At 44.0% G+C, this 15,789-nt stretch overlaps 1 protein-coding gene and 1 long non-coding RNA gene across 3 annotated transcripts in view; one reads left to right on the top strand and one right to left on the bottom strand.

The window, feature by feature from the left end:
• The window catches only part of LOC122945092 (multidrug resistance-associated protein 1-like), a 151,826-nt gene extending 146,616 nt beyond the window's left edge, over window positions 1–5,210 (top strand). For both annotated transcript variants that reach the window (XM_044303958.1, XM_044303956.1), the window contains 3 exons: window positions 66–232; window positions 2,479–2,673; window positions 4,046–5,210. In XM_044303958.1, the coding sequence (XP_044159893.1) occupies window positions 66–232; window positions 2,479–2,673; window positions 4,046–4,154 (471 nt within the window). In that variant the 3' untranslated portion in view covers window positions 4,155–5,210. The remainder of the gene's footprint in view (window positions 1–65; window positions 233–2,478; window positions 2,674–4,045) is intronic.
• The window catches only part of LOC122945093, a 73,297-nt gene that overhangs the window by 51,881 nt on the left and 5,627 nt on the right, over window positions 1–15,789 (bottom strand). The window lies entirely within an intron of this gene.

The raw sequence follows: 15,789 nt of genomic DNA, 5'->3' as shown, positions 1-15,789 counted from the left end.
GGAAAATCTTACAACATAATAGAGATCCAATGTGTATCGCCCATTGTCTTCTGTTTTATCCACAGGATCCAGTCTTGTTTTCAGGATCCCTTAGAATGAACCTTGACCCCTTTGAAAAGTATTCAGATGAAGAAATCTGGACATCCCTTGAGCTTGCACATCTTAAGAATTTTGTTACAGCTCTTCCTGACAAGCTCAACCATGAGTGTGCAGAAGGTGGGGAGAACCTCAGGTGAGATGTCTTCTCTAGTAAATGTCAGGTTTGCTATTGCATGTGTGGCTTGAACTGCAGGTACCACACCAAGGTTACCACTAATTGTCAACCTGCACCTGGAATGCACCTTTCGTTCAAGTGGCAAATCCAGGTGTGGCCCAGCAGTTAGCAGAAGCCGTGGTGCTGGAATCTTGTAGGTCACTGGCTTATATTTCAGTCTACAGAATAAACAGTTTGACTCTTAAAGGGAACCTGTTAAACATGGTGTTTGAGCTGCAGACAGCATGTTATAGAGCAGGAGGACCTGAGCAGATTGATATATACTGTAGTTTTATGGGGAAAGGATTTCGTATACGGTAACCTGCATTTTATTCATTTAAATTCCTGCAAATTCCAGTCCAGGAGCCGGTCCTATCAGTGATTGACAGCCTTCCCTCTATGACTGTGTATACACAGAGAGCTGTCAATCACTGATAGGACCGCCTCCTGAACTTCAAAGTCCATAATGAGCAGGAATTTAATTGAATAAAATGCAGGTTATATGAAATCCTTTCCCATAAAACTACTGTATATATCAATCTGCTCAGCTCCTCCTGCTCTATAACCTGCTGCCTACATCTCGGACACTATGTTCAACGTGACAGGATTTTTCTTCCCCACCTTCAAAGAGCCTTAACTTTTTTTTAAAATTTTACGTTCACATAGCCTTATGAGGGTTTCTTTTTTGTGGGTCATGTTGTCTTTTTAATGGCACCATTTAATTTACCATAGCTTGTATTGGAAAATTGGAAAAAAAACATTTATTTGTGGGGTGAAACAGAAAAAAACTAAATACTGCAATTTTGGGGGATTTTGTGTTTACAGCATTCATTGTGCATTAAAAATGACATGACAACCTTATTCTACGGAGCATTATGATTAACATGTTGTCAGATTTGTATAGTTTTATATTTTTTTTTACCACTTAAAAAAAAAAAAGTAAAACTTTTTTTGTCATATTCTGACAGTCATAAGGTTTTCATTCATATATCTCGAGAGCTGTATTAGGGCTAATTCTTTCACAGCAAGTTGTTGTTTTCATTTGTAGCATTTTGAGGTGCGTACAACTTTTTGATCACTTTCTATTCAATTGTTTTGAAATAGGCAATTTCTATTTTTTTCCAATACAGAATTCACTGCATATGACAAATGTTTATATTTTAGTAACAATGATGTTTATTTTATTGTTCGTTTTTAAGTGTAAAATTGGGAAAGGGGGTGATTTTTTTTATTTTTCATATTTTTTGTTATATTTAAATAAAAAAAAAATTCACTTTTTGTCACACTACTTTTTAGTCCTTCAGAATACTATTGCAGTCTATGGGAGTCTTACAAGCTTCCTGTCAGGCCATGCCACGGGCATGGCTTTGCAGGCAGCTTGCTATGACTGCCCTGGAAGCTTTCACAAAGCCTCAGGCTGCCATAGCAACTGTTTGGAGCTGCACGATTTTGAATTCGGGGGCCCTCACTTTAATCCCGCAGACACAGCAGTCTCTATGGACAGCAGCATCTGATGGGTTAAATGACTGGAATCAAAGTTATCTTCATTTGCGGTCACTGCCGGCAGGTTTCAGTTGTATTATACAGCTAGGACCCACCACGTCTGGAATGAGCTCAGAACATGAGCCCACTCAATACTTCCCCTTAACACTTAAAATGTACAGATATGTCATACAGTCCCTGGTAAGGCTGTCTCAACATAATGTAGTAGTAAGTTTCTTTTCCTGATCGGATGCTGCATTCTTGAGAAATTTTAAAAGGGCTGTTAGTTGCACCAATGGAAGGGTCTAAGCAGCTCAGTGCACTTTTATCCACAGCTTTCTGCTAATTGCATTGCCCGTATACATTGATCGAAAGGTCAGTGTGCACAGATAGTGGGCAGGGTAAGCAGGACTCCCTGTCTCTCCTTGGAGTCCTGTCAGGATTTACTCTGCATTTTAATCAGTAATCCTGCTCCAAACCGTATACGCTTATATATCACATAGCTCAGCTTCTCTCCCTCCATCATATCCTGCCGTCAAATAGAACAGCAAAATTCACCTGACGGCCTCCGTTTAACAGCTCATAAGCATATCAAGTCTGATGACAGATTCCCTTTAACGAGTGACATTGAATGGTTTCTACGAAGTGCCATCATTTATGTAATAGCCACATATATGTTAAAGGAACAAAGCCATCTGAAACTGTTCCTGCTCATATTATCTTGGTGCCACTTTATCTCACAGCATTGGTCAGCGTCAGCTGATATGTTTGGCAAGAGCACTTCTTCGTAAGACAAAAATCCTGGTGCTAGATGAAGCCACTGCCGCCGTGGACCTGGAGACGGATGGACTCATTCAGTCGACCATCAGGAAGGAATTTGAAGATTGTACAGTAATAACTATAGCTCATAGACTCAACACAATCATGGACTATACAAGGTAGGTGGAAATATAAATAATGCTGCCCTGGGGATCTGTAGCATGTTGGCGCTGTCTAAATTAAAGAAAGTAAATTAAAACCCATACTACGCTCATTTCAAGATTTGTCCCTATGACACTGGCTGACCTGTTACATGTGCGCTTTGCAGATGAAGGCATCTGTGTTGGTCCCATGTTCATATGTGCCCGCATTGCTGAGAAAAATTTAGTTTTAATATATGCAAATGAACCTCTAGGAGCAACGGGGGCCTTGCCATTACAACTAGAGGCTCTGCTCTCTCTGCAACTGCCGCACCCGTTGCACTTTGACAAGGGTCAGATGTAATAACATTTGGACTGCCTGGACTTGTCAATTTAAGTGGAGAGGGCGCGGCAGTTGTAAAGACAGCAGAGCCTCTAGGTGTAATGGCAACGCCCCCGTTGCTCCTAGAGGCTCATTTGCATATAGTAAAACATCATTTTTCTCAGCAATGCGGGCGCATATGAACATGGGACCAACACAGATGCCTTCAGCTCCCAAGCACACATGTACCAGGTCAGCCAGTATCATAAGTACAAATCTGCTGACAGATGCTTTTAAAAGCAAATTCCAAAATCTGTTCCCCCTTCCCCTGCTCGAGCAAGTGATATCGTCCCCGCCTGCCATTGGCTGCTCCCTTTCCCCTCCCACGATGTTTTCATCCGTGTACAGGGAGAAGCTGCGGCGCGGGGTAAGTATATTCCCTCAGAGGGGCCCGGCACATGGGGGATGGGGGGGGGCTGTTGTAGATACTGGATAACCCCTTTAAGATAATCATTGTAATAACTGCATTAGGCTACTTTCACACTAGCGTTCGATCGGATCCGTTCTGAACGGATCCGCTCATATTAATGCAGACGGTGGCTCCGTTCAGAACGGATCCGTTCGCATTACCATGAACAAAAAAAAAAATAATTTTTTTTTTTTTTTTTTCATGATGGTGCAAACGGATCCGTTTTGACTTTACATTGAAAGTCAATGGGGGACGGATCCGTTTGAAAATTGAGCCATACTGTGTCAACTTCAAACGGATCCGTCCCCATTGACTTACATTGTAAGTCTGGACGGATCCGTTTGCCTCCGCACGGCCAGGCGGACACCCGAACGCTGCAAGCAGCGGTCAGGTGTCCGCCTGCTGAGCGGAGCGGAGGACAGACGGTGCCAGACTGATGCATTCTGAGCGGATCCGTATCCACTCAGAATGCATTAGGGCTGGACGGATCAGTTCGGGGCCGCTTGTGAGAGCCTTCAAACGGAACTCACAAGCGGAGCCCCGAACGCAAGTGTGAAAGTAGCCTAAGTTACAGTGAAGTTATTTCTCTTACTGACCGTTTGTTTGCTTTTTGATTTTAGGGTGTTGGTTCTTGACAAAGGCCAAATAGTGGAGTGTGACTCTCCCAGCAGCCTTATTCAGAAAAAAGGGATTTTCTACAGCATGGCCAAAGATTCGGGATTGGTTTGAATGTGGATGAAAGTACACTACTGAATTCATCTCTTGAAGATGCTCTCCGGACAAGTCAGCTTTTTGACTTGAAGTTATGCTTGACTGTTACTTAAGCACAGTTTCCACCAATCATCTGCAAAGAAGATTGTAGACATGGAATGCATTTTCTTTCTCTTAGGTTTCTTTTTGACTGGAATTTTATAGCTCCTTCACATAGTCATGGCCATCCAAACTTACCTACGTATGTTTTCTGCTGTCAAAGTCATAGCATGCAGTAGTAGGAATAATTAGGTTATAAATTGTCAAGTTGTAAACTTATAACCCAAAGGCATGTGTGTCTGCTCGAACCCGTCATTCTTTGCAGTGGTTTACAGCAGGACACATGATATTTATTAGCAAAGCCTATTTGTAGTCAACCTGCCTGATTTATCATTCTATTTATTTCCATAAGATGTGCGGTACATCACTACATGGCTTCCAAATTATGTTGGGGAGAAAAAACCAAAACACTAATCTTAGTTGGAAAAATGGGGCAGTTAAAAGGGATGGCTGTGCAGATAGTGTAGTATAGTAGCCTTGCCCAAAATCTGTATTGAACAGATTGCTTTGGGTGCATTAAGAGGAATGTGTTGGCAGCTTCTTGCTTCCTAAACCCTGACAGGTTCCCAACTAGGTTTTACTCTTAAATGCAATGACATTTTAGAGAAAACGTAGATTAAAAATGGGCAGGAATCACCCGATGGCTTCTCCAGACTCTGTTTGATTTACGAATCTCTCCATCTTTGTGTATAGAGAGAGAACTGTCAATCAACCTGAGCCAGGCAGGGAGAAGTCTGCAGGCAGCCACCCCATTAACTCTTGCCAATTGTCCCAACTCATGGCAGCATGGAGTTCCTCAAAGGTATCCGCAGCTTACATCAGGAATACAGCGCCAGGTTCCACCTCACACATGTATCGAATAGCTGGATCCACACCAAAAGGTATAACGTTAATCCATTGATTTTTATATTTTTTGGGGTATAATGTTGTCCAAAAACCATTCATATTACAAGATATAAAAACCTTGCATTCTGCCCTTGTAGCTTATTCCATACATTCAGCTGTCACATTAGAAGAGCAAAATCACACGTATTCAGAGCAGCATACTGCACTAATGGCGACATTTTACGAGTAATGTCCCTTTTGTCAAGCAGGCTGCTCTGAACGCTTGTAATTCTGCTCTTTTAATACGCCAGCTGAGTGCACGGAATAAGCTACATTGACAGAATGCAAGGTTTTTATATCTTGTAATATGAATGTTTTTTGGACAATATTATACCAATAAAATTAATGGATTAAAGGGGTTCTGCAGTTCTTTTAAACTGATGATCTATCCTCTGGATAGATTATCAGCATCTGATTAGTGGGGGTCCGGGACCCCTGCTGATCAGCTGTTTGAGAAGGCAGCGGCGCAGTGACATCACGACTAGTATCACTGGCCTGGGCGGGGCTAAGCTCGGTTTACTTGAATGGAGCTTAGCCCCGCCCAGGACAGTGATCCTAGTCGTGACGTCACTGGGCCTGCGGTACTTGCATAAATGAATAGTACAGGTGAATAGAAGAAACTTTGTAATATATCAGATTATACATTGTCCATAGAGATCTATGGAGAGGGGAGGGTATATAAGTTGACAATTTGATCAGTACTTTTGATTAATGCAAAGCTGTGTGACTAGTTGGCACCATTCAAAGGGGTTCCCAGCATAGGTAAATCCAGTGGAACCTCTTTTAACGTAAATTCTGCACACTCCGTTTTGTACACTTGTTTAAACTTTATGTAAGAACATTGCATTTCTTGTCTTGTGCTGACTTGTACTTCCGCCATTATGCTGGTGGAAACGCTCAACAGACTCGTGGACAGACGAGTAATCTACCTTCATTAGGTTACTTTGCAGTGTCTAGTGTAAAGAGGACATGCAATTTACTGCAGCAAGCCAGAAAAGAAAGCAATATGATTTCAGCTCTGAAGGCAGCTGGATTGCGATTGCAGCTCTGGACAAGCAGTAGTTTAGGATCTGTACATAACAAGTAATGCAACGTGCTTACCATTTTAATATGGATTTTAACAACTATAAACTGGTGGTCAAAGTTGAGAGACATGCATTGGATTTTAAGTAGATTGGACTGGGGCTCATATTCTTTCTTACATAGGCCAGGCCTTTAATGTAGCTGTCTTACACTCCTCAGAAAAATTTCTCGAGTTTAATCTGTAAATGCCAGTGGCAGAATTTTGCACACATGATCGGAGCACGTCACTAGGGTGCAGTCATATGCTAACCATTTCAGGTCTTCTATGAGAATTCTGCAATGCCTTTCAAGTCTCAGGAAAAGAAATTTGAATAATTTATGTACGTCTTCATGTTTTTATTTCTTTATCTCTCAGCTATAAAATATCTATATTTTCATTTAGGAGCAATTATAAAAAGATAAAATAAAAAAAGTTACTGTATTTTTATTCATAGTGAGAGCCAAACTTTTGTATTTAGTAATTCTTAAAAAGGCCAATATTTTACCCTTGGATCATTCAGGCACAGTTAGAAATGGTTTATGAAAATATTATATTGGATGTGTTTTTATTATCATGTACCATTTGTACTGTACATAGACACAGTGAAGGTAGTCATTTCTCTGAACCTTTTTATTTTACGGCCTCCAATTTCTGACTGGAGGCCTTAAAATGACTGCGTCCACCTTGTGACTTTGAGGTACTTATTAGTACAGCAGGCTAAGGCTTCTTTTTAGCTATAGGAACCCTCCTGTTTGTTTTGCATCTGTTCGTCTCCCTTTCTGAGAAAATGTTAACTTATGTTGAATATGTCTTTAAATGGGTATTTCTATCTCAGACATTGGTGGCATATGATTGTGCCTTCAATGTGAGATAGGTGCAGGTCCCACCTCCGAGACCCACTCCCATCCCCATAACAGGGCCCCCTAAAGTGAAGGAGGGCACACTGCACATGCGCGGCATGCTATCCATTCACTGCCATGGGATTTCCAAAAATAGCCAAGCGAGCATGCTCTACTATTTTTGGAAGTCCCATAGCAATTAATGGAGAGCGCACTGCGCATGCATGGCCACCTGTACATTCACCGCTATAGGGCTGCTGGGAATAGTCGAGCCAGCACTCTGCTATTTTCAGAAATGCCATAGCAGTGAACGGAGGGTGGCTTCGCTTGTGCAGTAATTCTCCTTCACTTTGGGGAGGCCTGTTCTGGAGATAGGAGTGAGTCTCAGAGGCAAGACTTGCACCTGTCTGACATTGATGGCATATCCTAGTGATATGCCAGCAATGTCTGAGATGGGGTTACAGTTTTAAATTATTTTTTACCTTTGTAATCTAAAGCATTTGAGGGTTTAAAGACTGGTACTCCAGCACCTCCAGGTTTAAGTTATTCTATTTAGGTCAGTTTAATTGAATACGCTAGTCATTTTTGTGCCATTGCTAATTTTCGAATTTCTACCAATGTGTCTGGGTGAGAAATCGCAAGCGTATGTAGCGTTGGACACCCACCACAAGCATCCTGTCAGACTGTAACGGCGTGCGTTTTGTTTTTTATTTTTTTCTCTATAACTGACACTTGGAGGTTCTTCCCTTGTTGCTACCAAGTAGCATTGCACTTTTACACTGCAATAGAAATATATATTTATCTAGATTTTCAAAAAGTACAGTATTTCAAGACACCAGCATACTCTGTACTATATAGAGCACTTTTTGGTTCACTAATCAATAGATATTACAGTTTGATTCTTGAATAATAAAAGGGACTTTATTGCAACTCCTTGTGGTATACTTGTCAACTACACACAGTGGAGGCAGCCATTTTGTCCGTAGAACCATTCTTTATGAACATTAAAGGGGTTTTCAGAGTTGCTAATATCCAGAGGATAGGTCATCAGTATCTGATCGGTGGAGGTCCTACACCCAGGACCCCTGCTGATCAGCTGTTTGAGAAGGTAGTAGCGCTGCAGTCTTCTCACAGCTTTTCCTAGGCCATGTGACGACACGTTCATCGGTGACGTGGCCTAGGCACAGCTCAGCCCTATTAAAGTGAATGAGGCTGACCACAATACCAAGCACAGCCACAATACAACGTACGCCACTGGGCTTGGTAAGCTGTGAGAAGGCAGCGGCACTCACAGGAGCACTGGTACCTTCTCAAACAGCTGAGGCTTCTGACTGACCCATTCATCAATTTTATCGTAGAAATGAAACAAAGGTCTCCCCAGTCTGCGCGTGTTAAATTGGAAGCGCGTACTTCTCTCAAAGGGCACTGAATGCTGTAGCATCAAGACTTGCCTTCATGTTTGTCAAAATCGGTTTAGCTTTCAAAATGGCTTTCTCTTGTATGTAGGCCACAGTTATATCACAGGTCAAACAAGTGGATGTAATCTAGGTATTCTGGACACCGTTCTAGTCACCTACGGAGCTAAATCAGGGAAAAAATTCTAAACTAGGTGATTGAAAGGCAAACAAATTGCAATAATAATTCAGATGCACGTAGTGACGTAGCTTCACTCTGCGCCGCCTATCCCGACCAGCATTGCTGTAACATGACTTCTATTAATATGCAAGCTATTTATATCGCCTTGGCACTGGGCATTGTAGGTCCTTCAGCAGGAATTCATTTCTTTGGAAGTAAATTTTCCCTGGAAATGAACAGCATATGTTTTTCTGGTTCACTACATATCACAGGTGAGATGCTACTTTGTCCATCTCGAGGTTTGTTCTGTATTGTAGCATATTTAAAGTATGTCTGTAATCTGAAAATTACAGCTGTTTCCCTAATTAAATAACAGAAAGGTTAATTCCCTGCAGTTTCCCCTGGAGCTGTGTAACAGTCTGTAGTCGGTATATGGGCAGTATGGAAGCTGGGGAGAATTCTGTGCCATCAGGGCTCCTGACAGATCGCTCTTTTTAGTATTTGTCCCATAAGTGTATATCAAAGTTTTGTATAATGCAGTTTCTAATTACTTTTCCATCTGGTAGATCTCCAGATTGGAGGTACACTTTAAGGCAAAAATCACACCTGCAGCTTCTGATGCCAGATATGGACTTAAGAGGAAATGATAAAGGAAGGACGTTTTTCTTCCCGTTGGAACAACTCCTGACGTTGGCTCAATAAACTGCACCTCAAACTGGATCAAAAACCTTGGGGCTTTGCCTAATGGGCTTGTCCAGGAATAGGGAAAAAAAAGTGTTCTTTTCCAGAAACAGCACCCCTCTTGTCTATGGAGAGTTAATTTTCTAGCTGATTCCCATTCAGGAAAATGGGGATGTGCTGCAATTTTTAGAAATCCTGGACAACTCCTTTATCTTAATTACTGTCTTGCACCACTGGGGATGTAAGGGTGGTGGCGATTGCACAGCTCTCTCCATTCACTTCTATGGGACTTGAAAACAGCTGAACATGGTTAGGGTCCATTCACACGTCCGTTGTTTGTTTCCTGATCTGTTCCGTTTTTTGCTGAACAGATCTGGACCAGATCTGGACTCATTCATTTTCAATGGGTCCTGAAAAAAAAACGGACAGCACAATGTCAGATTTTTTTTTCAGGACCCATTGAAAATGAATGGGTCCAGATCTGATCCAGATCTGTTCAGCAAAAAACGGAACAGATCAGGAAAGAAACAACGGACGTGTGAATGGACCCTTACTCTGCTATTTTCGTAAGTTCCCTGGGAAGTGAATGGAGAGCCGTGCAAGTGCAGGCAACTCTCCATTCCTAGGGGCACCATTCTTGTGATAAGAGAGGGGACAGGGTCAGACTGGCCCACCAGAGTAAGGGCTCATGCACACGAGCATATGTGCCTTCTGCCTGTGCTGCAGACCGCAAATAGCGGTCCATAATGTACGGGCACCGGCCGAGTGCACACCGTTTGCAGATGTGGACCCATAGACTTGAATGGGTCCATGATCCGCAATACACAGTCTGCGCCGCAAAAAAATAGAACGTGTTCTATTTTTGGCGGTGCAGAGGCATGGAGCCAAATCCCACAGAAGAGTTTGGTAGTGCTTCTGTGAGCTTCCGATCCGTGCCTCCACTCCACAAAAAGATGGGTGAAGTCCCATCTTCAGTCGTATCTGGTGGATGCAGAACCATTCAAGTCAATGAGTCCGCACCGCAGAGTGCACACGACTACTGCCCGTATATTGCACTGTGTGCTTATGGTTGTGTGCAGGAGCCCTAACAGAGGATCCCCCAGTGGGCCCCAAAGGTCCAGGAGACAGGGCCGGTGCTACCATAAGGCAGACCAAGCGGCCGCCTTAGGGCGCACCCTGGGGAGGGCGGAAAAATGTGACATGGAGGGGGAGAAATGTGACATGGGGGTCTGATGGCTGACATTGGGGGCTGGGGGATGATGTCTGACATGGGGTTCTGATCTGAGGTCTGATTAACATTTGGGGTCTGATTGCTGGTCTGACCTGAGGTGTAATGGAAAATATTTTTTTCTTATTATCCTCCTCTAAAACCTAGGTGTGTCTTAGAGGGCGAAAAATATGGTCCTTAAACCAGCCATTGTCTGAAGCAGAGAGAAGATACCAGGACCACAGAGAGGAGAAGCCGGGGGGGGGGGGGGGGGCGCCAAAATGTAGCTTCGCTTGTGTTGGCAAAAATCCTTGCACCGGCCCTGCCAGGAGACATCCCATTTGGAGCTGCCTTTAGAGCCAGTCACTTGCCAATAGGGTCTATTTCTTTGACTCTAAACCTGTTAGACTTTATTAATGATATAGTGTTGGAGCCCCAAGTATTTCGTTTGGTAGGCCCAAGGAACCCCAGTACAACACTGACAGTGGCCCTGCTCCTATGGCACATTTATGACAATACCCCTTTAGTGACATACCTGACTGGTTGAGCTTCATTCAGACCTGTGATGCCTAGATCACCATTTACCCAAGCTCTTGGAGAGCACTCCTGGACTATACCCTGTTCTGGATTTTCCATACACTTGTAACAAGTTCATTTCTTGTAAAATGTTGCTTAAAATGCTTTAATAACAAAAATCTATACGGTGCTATCTAATGTTGCATATTAGTTGTGTCTGGTCGTTAACGCAGGCTCAACTAGCTCATCATGACACTCCATGTTTAAGCAAGGGAAGGCGACTTGTGACTTTCCAACTGCTTCAAAACTACAACTCTCAGCATGCCCTGATAACCCCTTGTGGTCATTCAGAGGCCGTCGGGAAATGGTTCAAGTAGTAGAATGCTTTTTTATATACTATATCATAGACGGCTTCAGCTGCGCATTGCCATACATCAGATCCATATATTCGCTCATGCTCATTTGGTCACACTGGCAGAATGTTTAGATCCAGGCCAGTGATTTTCAGCTGCAGCGTCTATTTTAAGTTTTGACATGAAGATGTAATATATATTACCTCGGTTAGAGACAAATCTATTCTTAGGTTACAACTATTTATTTTTTGGTAAGTTATAATCTTTCATTTTACAGAATGCTATTCTTTTGCAAATGTTTTTGTAACATTTACGATTTCTAAAGAACTTAATACTGAGAAACCTTGTTAATCTGCTTGTCTTTATATGTGTATTCTGAGATTTTGATGTGTGTTTTGTTGTAAGAACATGCTGTGAATTGGCTTGGAGACAAATATATGTACTTTTTTAATAAAAATTTGAGTGTCCAGTTCTTTCTATTTTCTTGAGTTGCGGTATAGTCATATTATGGGAGGTAATTGGGATTGTATGGAATAAGTTGGTTATGAATGATGTAAAATATTGTTATGCAATATCTTAAAATGGGCGGCTCATCGCAGAAAAGCCTTTCAATACGGGAGGTGATCAACTCCGGGTGACCCTTGCAAACAGTTCTTCAGTCAGATGAAGGGTCATCCATGTAATTCATGGACAGTCTGGGTCCTCAGAGCGAGAACAGCTGCTTGTTAGCGTCTCTGGCTCCTAGAAGCAGCTCCTGAGGATATGACGTGCATATATCCTAATAGGCCACATGGACAGGATTCGGCCTAATGCAGACTACACACGCTGTAGATATGCCGTGGATTCTCCCAGCAGCCTTCATGCAATGGTTGAATTCACAATGATAGCCACATGTAACGCATGATATGCGATATGTGTAACTGGCCTAGCAATAAGACTAATGTTTAAATCCATTCCGGCTCCTTCTGGTCATATTCTTCTACACCAAAATTGACTTTTTTTTTTTTTTTTTGTATAGACCTTTTTTTTTTTTTTTTTTTTTTTTTTTTAAAGGGATTATTTTCTTGTAGAAGCTAGACAAGTGTCTTCACCAGTCTGTGCCTGTAAAGTTGGAAGCACACAAGCCTCTAGGAGAGGGATCAGCAACCTCCCGGAGCTCCAGGTGTTGTGGAACTACATCTCCCATCATGTACACTTCCTTGGCTGTTCTCTGAACTCCCACAGAAGTCAAAGGAGCATGCTGGGAGTTGTAGTTTCACAACAGCTGGAGTGCCAAAGGTTGCTGATCCCTGCTCTAGGACACTGCATCACAATTTGCCTTCACTAGAACAAAGGGCCACAGCCAAAATAATGGACTCGACATTTCTTTCTTCCTGCGTTCTTCTAGTGTCCACCAAACCCAAACCCATTCTTTGTATTCCACAATGGTGTAACAAGCTGTAATCATCACTTTGAGAACATTTCCCATTCCTTTAAATCTGGTCTGCTTTAATCCATCAATTTACTTCCAATGTTTGTCTTTGGATATTGCATTGGGTATAGGGCTGAAACAATTACTCGATTGAATCGAGTAATTCGACCCCAAATTATTTTTTTTGCATTGAGGATTAGTTTCATGTGTCATTAGTTGATTGTGTCATGTGACCACGGAACAGATGTGAATCGCTTGCTATTACTCACCGCTCTGGTCACCCGCTGGCCCGCACCGCGCTGCACTTTCCTCCTGACACATCATCAGGTCATAGTGCACGTAAGCGTACACTATTACCTGATACTGTGTGACGTCTGGACGACAGAGCAGTGCGGGGAAAAGATGATGGAGATGTGGAGCGGTGCCCCTACAGGAGAGGTAAGTATTTTATTTCACTGGCGCTGGGGACATGGCTAGGAGGGGGAGCTGGTGGCACTAGGGGGAAAGCTGGTGGCACTGGGGGGGAAACCTGATAGCACTGGGGGGGGGGGGGGCTGATGAGTTTTTATAAAGAAAAGCGTTCTTTTAATTAGTTTTTTTATTATTCAAGTACTCGATTGATCGTTGGATTAGTCGATAGAATACTCGATTACAAAAATAGTCAATCGCTGCAGCCCTAATTGGGTATGTGTAAGTTTTTTGCATAAAATGGTCAAAACCCCTGAGAAAGGGAGTGCACAATTTTGAGCATATATTGTCTAATAAAATGTAATCCAAAGGTTTAGGGATTTTGTTCCCCAGCTTGGCATACGGCCATTTATCTTGTGCCAAAATAAAATAAACAGAGAAAAATCTTATACTTTTTGTTTTATGCCAAACTGAATTTTATCACAAGACACGGAGGCTCATATTGCTTTCTCTTCCTTTACTAAATTCCATAGCAGCAAGAAGAGTAACCATGGTAACAACAAAAGAAACACCCCTAAGGGTAACTCCTCCCTCCCATCAGTCCATAAATAGCTCTTCCACAGGGACCACTTCCTCTTTCTTTGCTGCTCCATAGCAGATAAGTGGTCTAATTTGTCTTATTGTAATTTCTGTTATATATTAACTTTTATAGCTGTATTTGGCCTTACAGTTTCCCCACCGTCTGGGGGAGTGGGTTTTTATCAACCCCTATTGCGTTAGGTGCTCTGTGGGGCGTTTATTTTCCTTGATATTTATATCTTTTATATGTGATTGTTGCTGCCTGCGTCCCATTTTGCCCTCTCTCTTGCTCTACTGTTGCAGTTACCTCTCTTGTCTGCTTTTCTGTCCCCCTGGGTTTTTTTTCACGGACCTTTTCCCTATCACACTTCTGGGTTCCGTTCGGGGCCCTCCGAGCGGGCGCCATATTTTCGTCCTCTTCTGCAGCTTTTGCCTGTTCTCCCTGCGCCCGAACTCTCGCGATTCACGAGACTTCGGGCGCCATCTTGGAATTCGGGGGGCCGGCTCTCTTCCGCCATCTTGGTGCCCCCGGCCGCTCTCGGGACACGCCTCCTTCTGGGGCGGTCTTTTCGCTGGGCGGCGCTTTTTCCTCCCGCGCCTATTGGGTTTTGGAGCGGGGGGGGCGTTCCCCTATTGCCGCGGCAGCCGTTGTCTTCCGCTCCAGCGCCATTCCGGCCTTGCATCTCGCTTGTCCGGCAGCTTCTCAGCAGGTTTCTATTGCGATCTCTGCACACACACTAGGTCCTTTCTGTGTGAGTGACTAACTCCACGGATATGTCTGTCCAGGATTCCGCCACCCCTGTCCCCAGCTCCCTGACTCCCATACCCCAGGGACCTTCTACGGCTCATGGGTCGTTTACTATGTCCCCCGCTGATGCCCAGGCTCTGGCTCTGCAGCAGTCCATATCCCAGGCAGTTGCTGCCGCTATGGGATCCATGTCTTCTGTCATCAGCCAGTCCATCTCTCAGGCCCTTATTCCTAGAGCTCCTCCCAGCATGCCACCACCTGTAGACACTGCCTCCAGAAACCCTACCACTGATAGCATGGTTCTATCGCATGAGAGCGTGCCTGGCACACGCAAACGAGCCTGTCCGCGCCAGGCAGAAAAGTTGCGTCGGTGGAAGTCTGCTCGCGCTCAGCGCGAGCCTAGTGATCACTCTGAAATCTAGTCAGATGAGGAGGCTTTGAGTTTCCGTCCAGATGGTTCGGACGATGATATTGAGGGGGTTATGGTGGACCCTGATGTGGACAATTACGTCCCGGTATCTCGGCCATCTACTAGTGGGACCTTGGGGGCTATCAATTCTACCGCCCCCCTTACTGACCCTTCGGGTGAACCTCTGTTTGACCTGGATAGCCTTCACCATCCCAGGTCCGCCGAGTGGGTCCCCGCTCCCCATGTGGCTAGTTACCTGGAGTCCAGGATTAGAACTCCCTTGGGCAAGGAGACCCGCAACAAGCTAAGGGCTGAATGTCCACGCCCCATTATCCCTAATAAGGTCGGTGAGACTCCTAACGTGGACCCTAAAATGGTCCAGTTTCTGGCCAAAATGGGTTTTCACCCTCGCAGGGGCCTTGACTCGGCCCTGCGAGCTTGCCAGGACAAACTCCTGGATATCCTAGGTCCCCTCACAAAAATCTTTGAGCTGGCTGAGTCAGCCAAGTCTGATGGCACTCAGATTGACCCGGAGGAGCTCAGAGGCTGGGTGCAGCGTGCCATATGTGTGACCGGGAATGTTAATACTTCCCTGGCGATTGAGAGGAGGAAAGCAATCCTCATGAAAATTGAGCCTAAGCTCACCAACATGGCCTTATCCGAGTCCGGCAAAGATGCTCAGGGGCTCCTTTTTGGCGATCCTTTTATTAAGGAGCTTGGCAAGTTTGTTGGTGCCTTCACGGCACTGGATAAAGCGCAATCCAACATGCGCAAGGTCTTTCAGAATCGGGTCTCTACCAGGGCCGGCAGCTCAAGGGGCCGCCTGTCCGGCCGTTCGCATTTCCAGGCCCGTACCACCGGTCGAGGCTCCTTTCATCAG

This window comes from Bufo gargarizans, chromosome 8 (genome assembly GCF_014858855.1).
Source record: "Bufo gargarizans isolate SCDJY-AF-19 chromosome 8, ASM1485885v1, whole genome shotgun sequence".
NCBI lineage: Eukaryota > Metazoa > Chordata > Amphibia > Anura > Bufonidae > Bufo > Bufo gargarizans.
The sequence above is the reverse complement of the archived record's forward strand: the minus strand, read 5'-3'. Positions and strand labels throughout refer to the sequence as shown.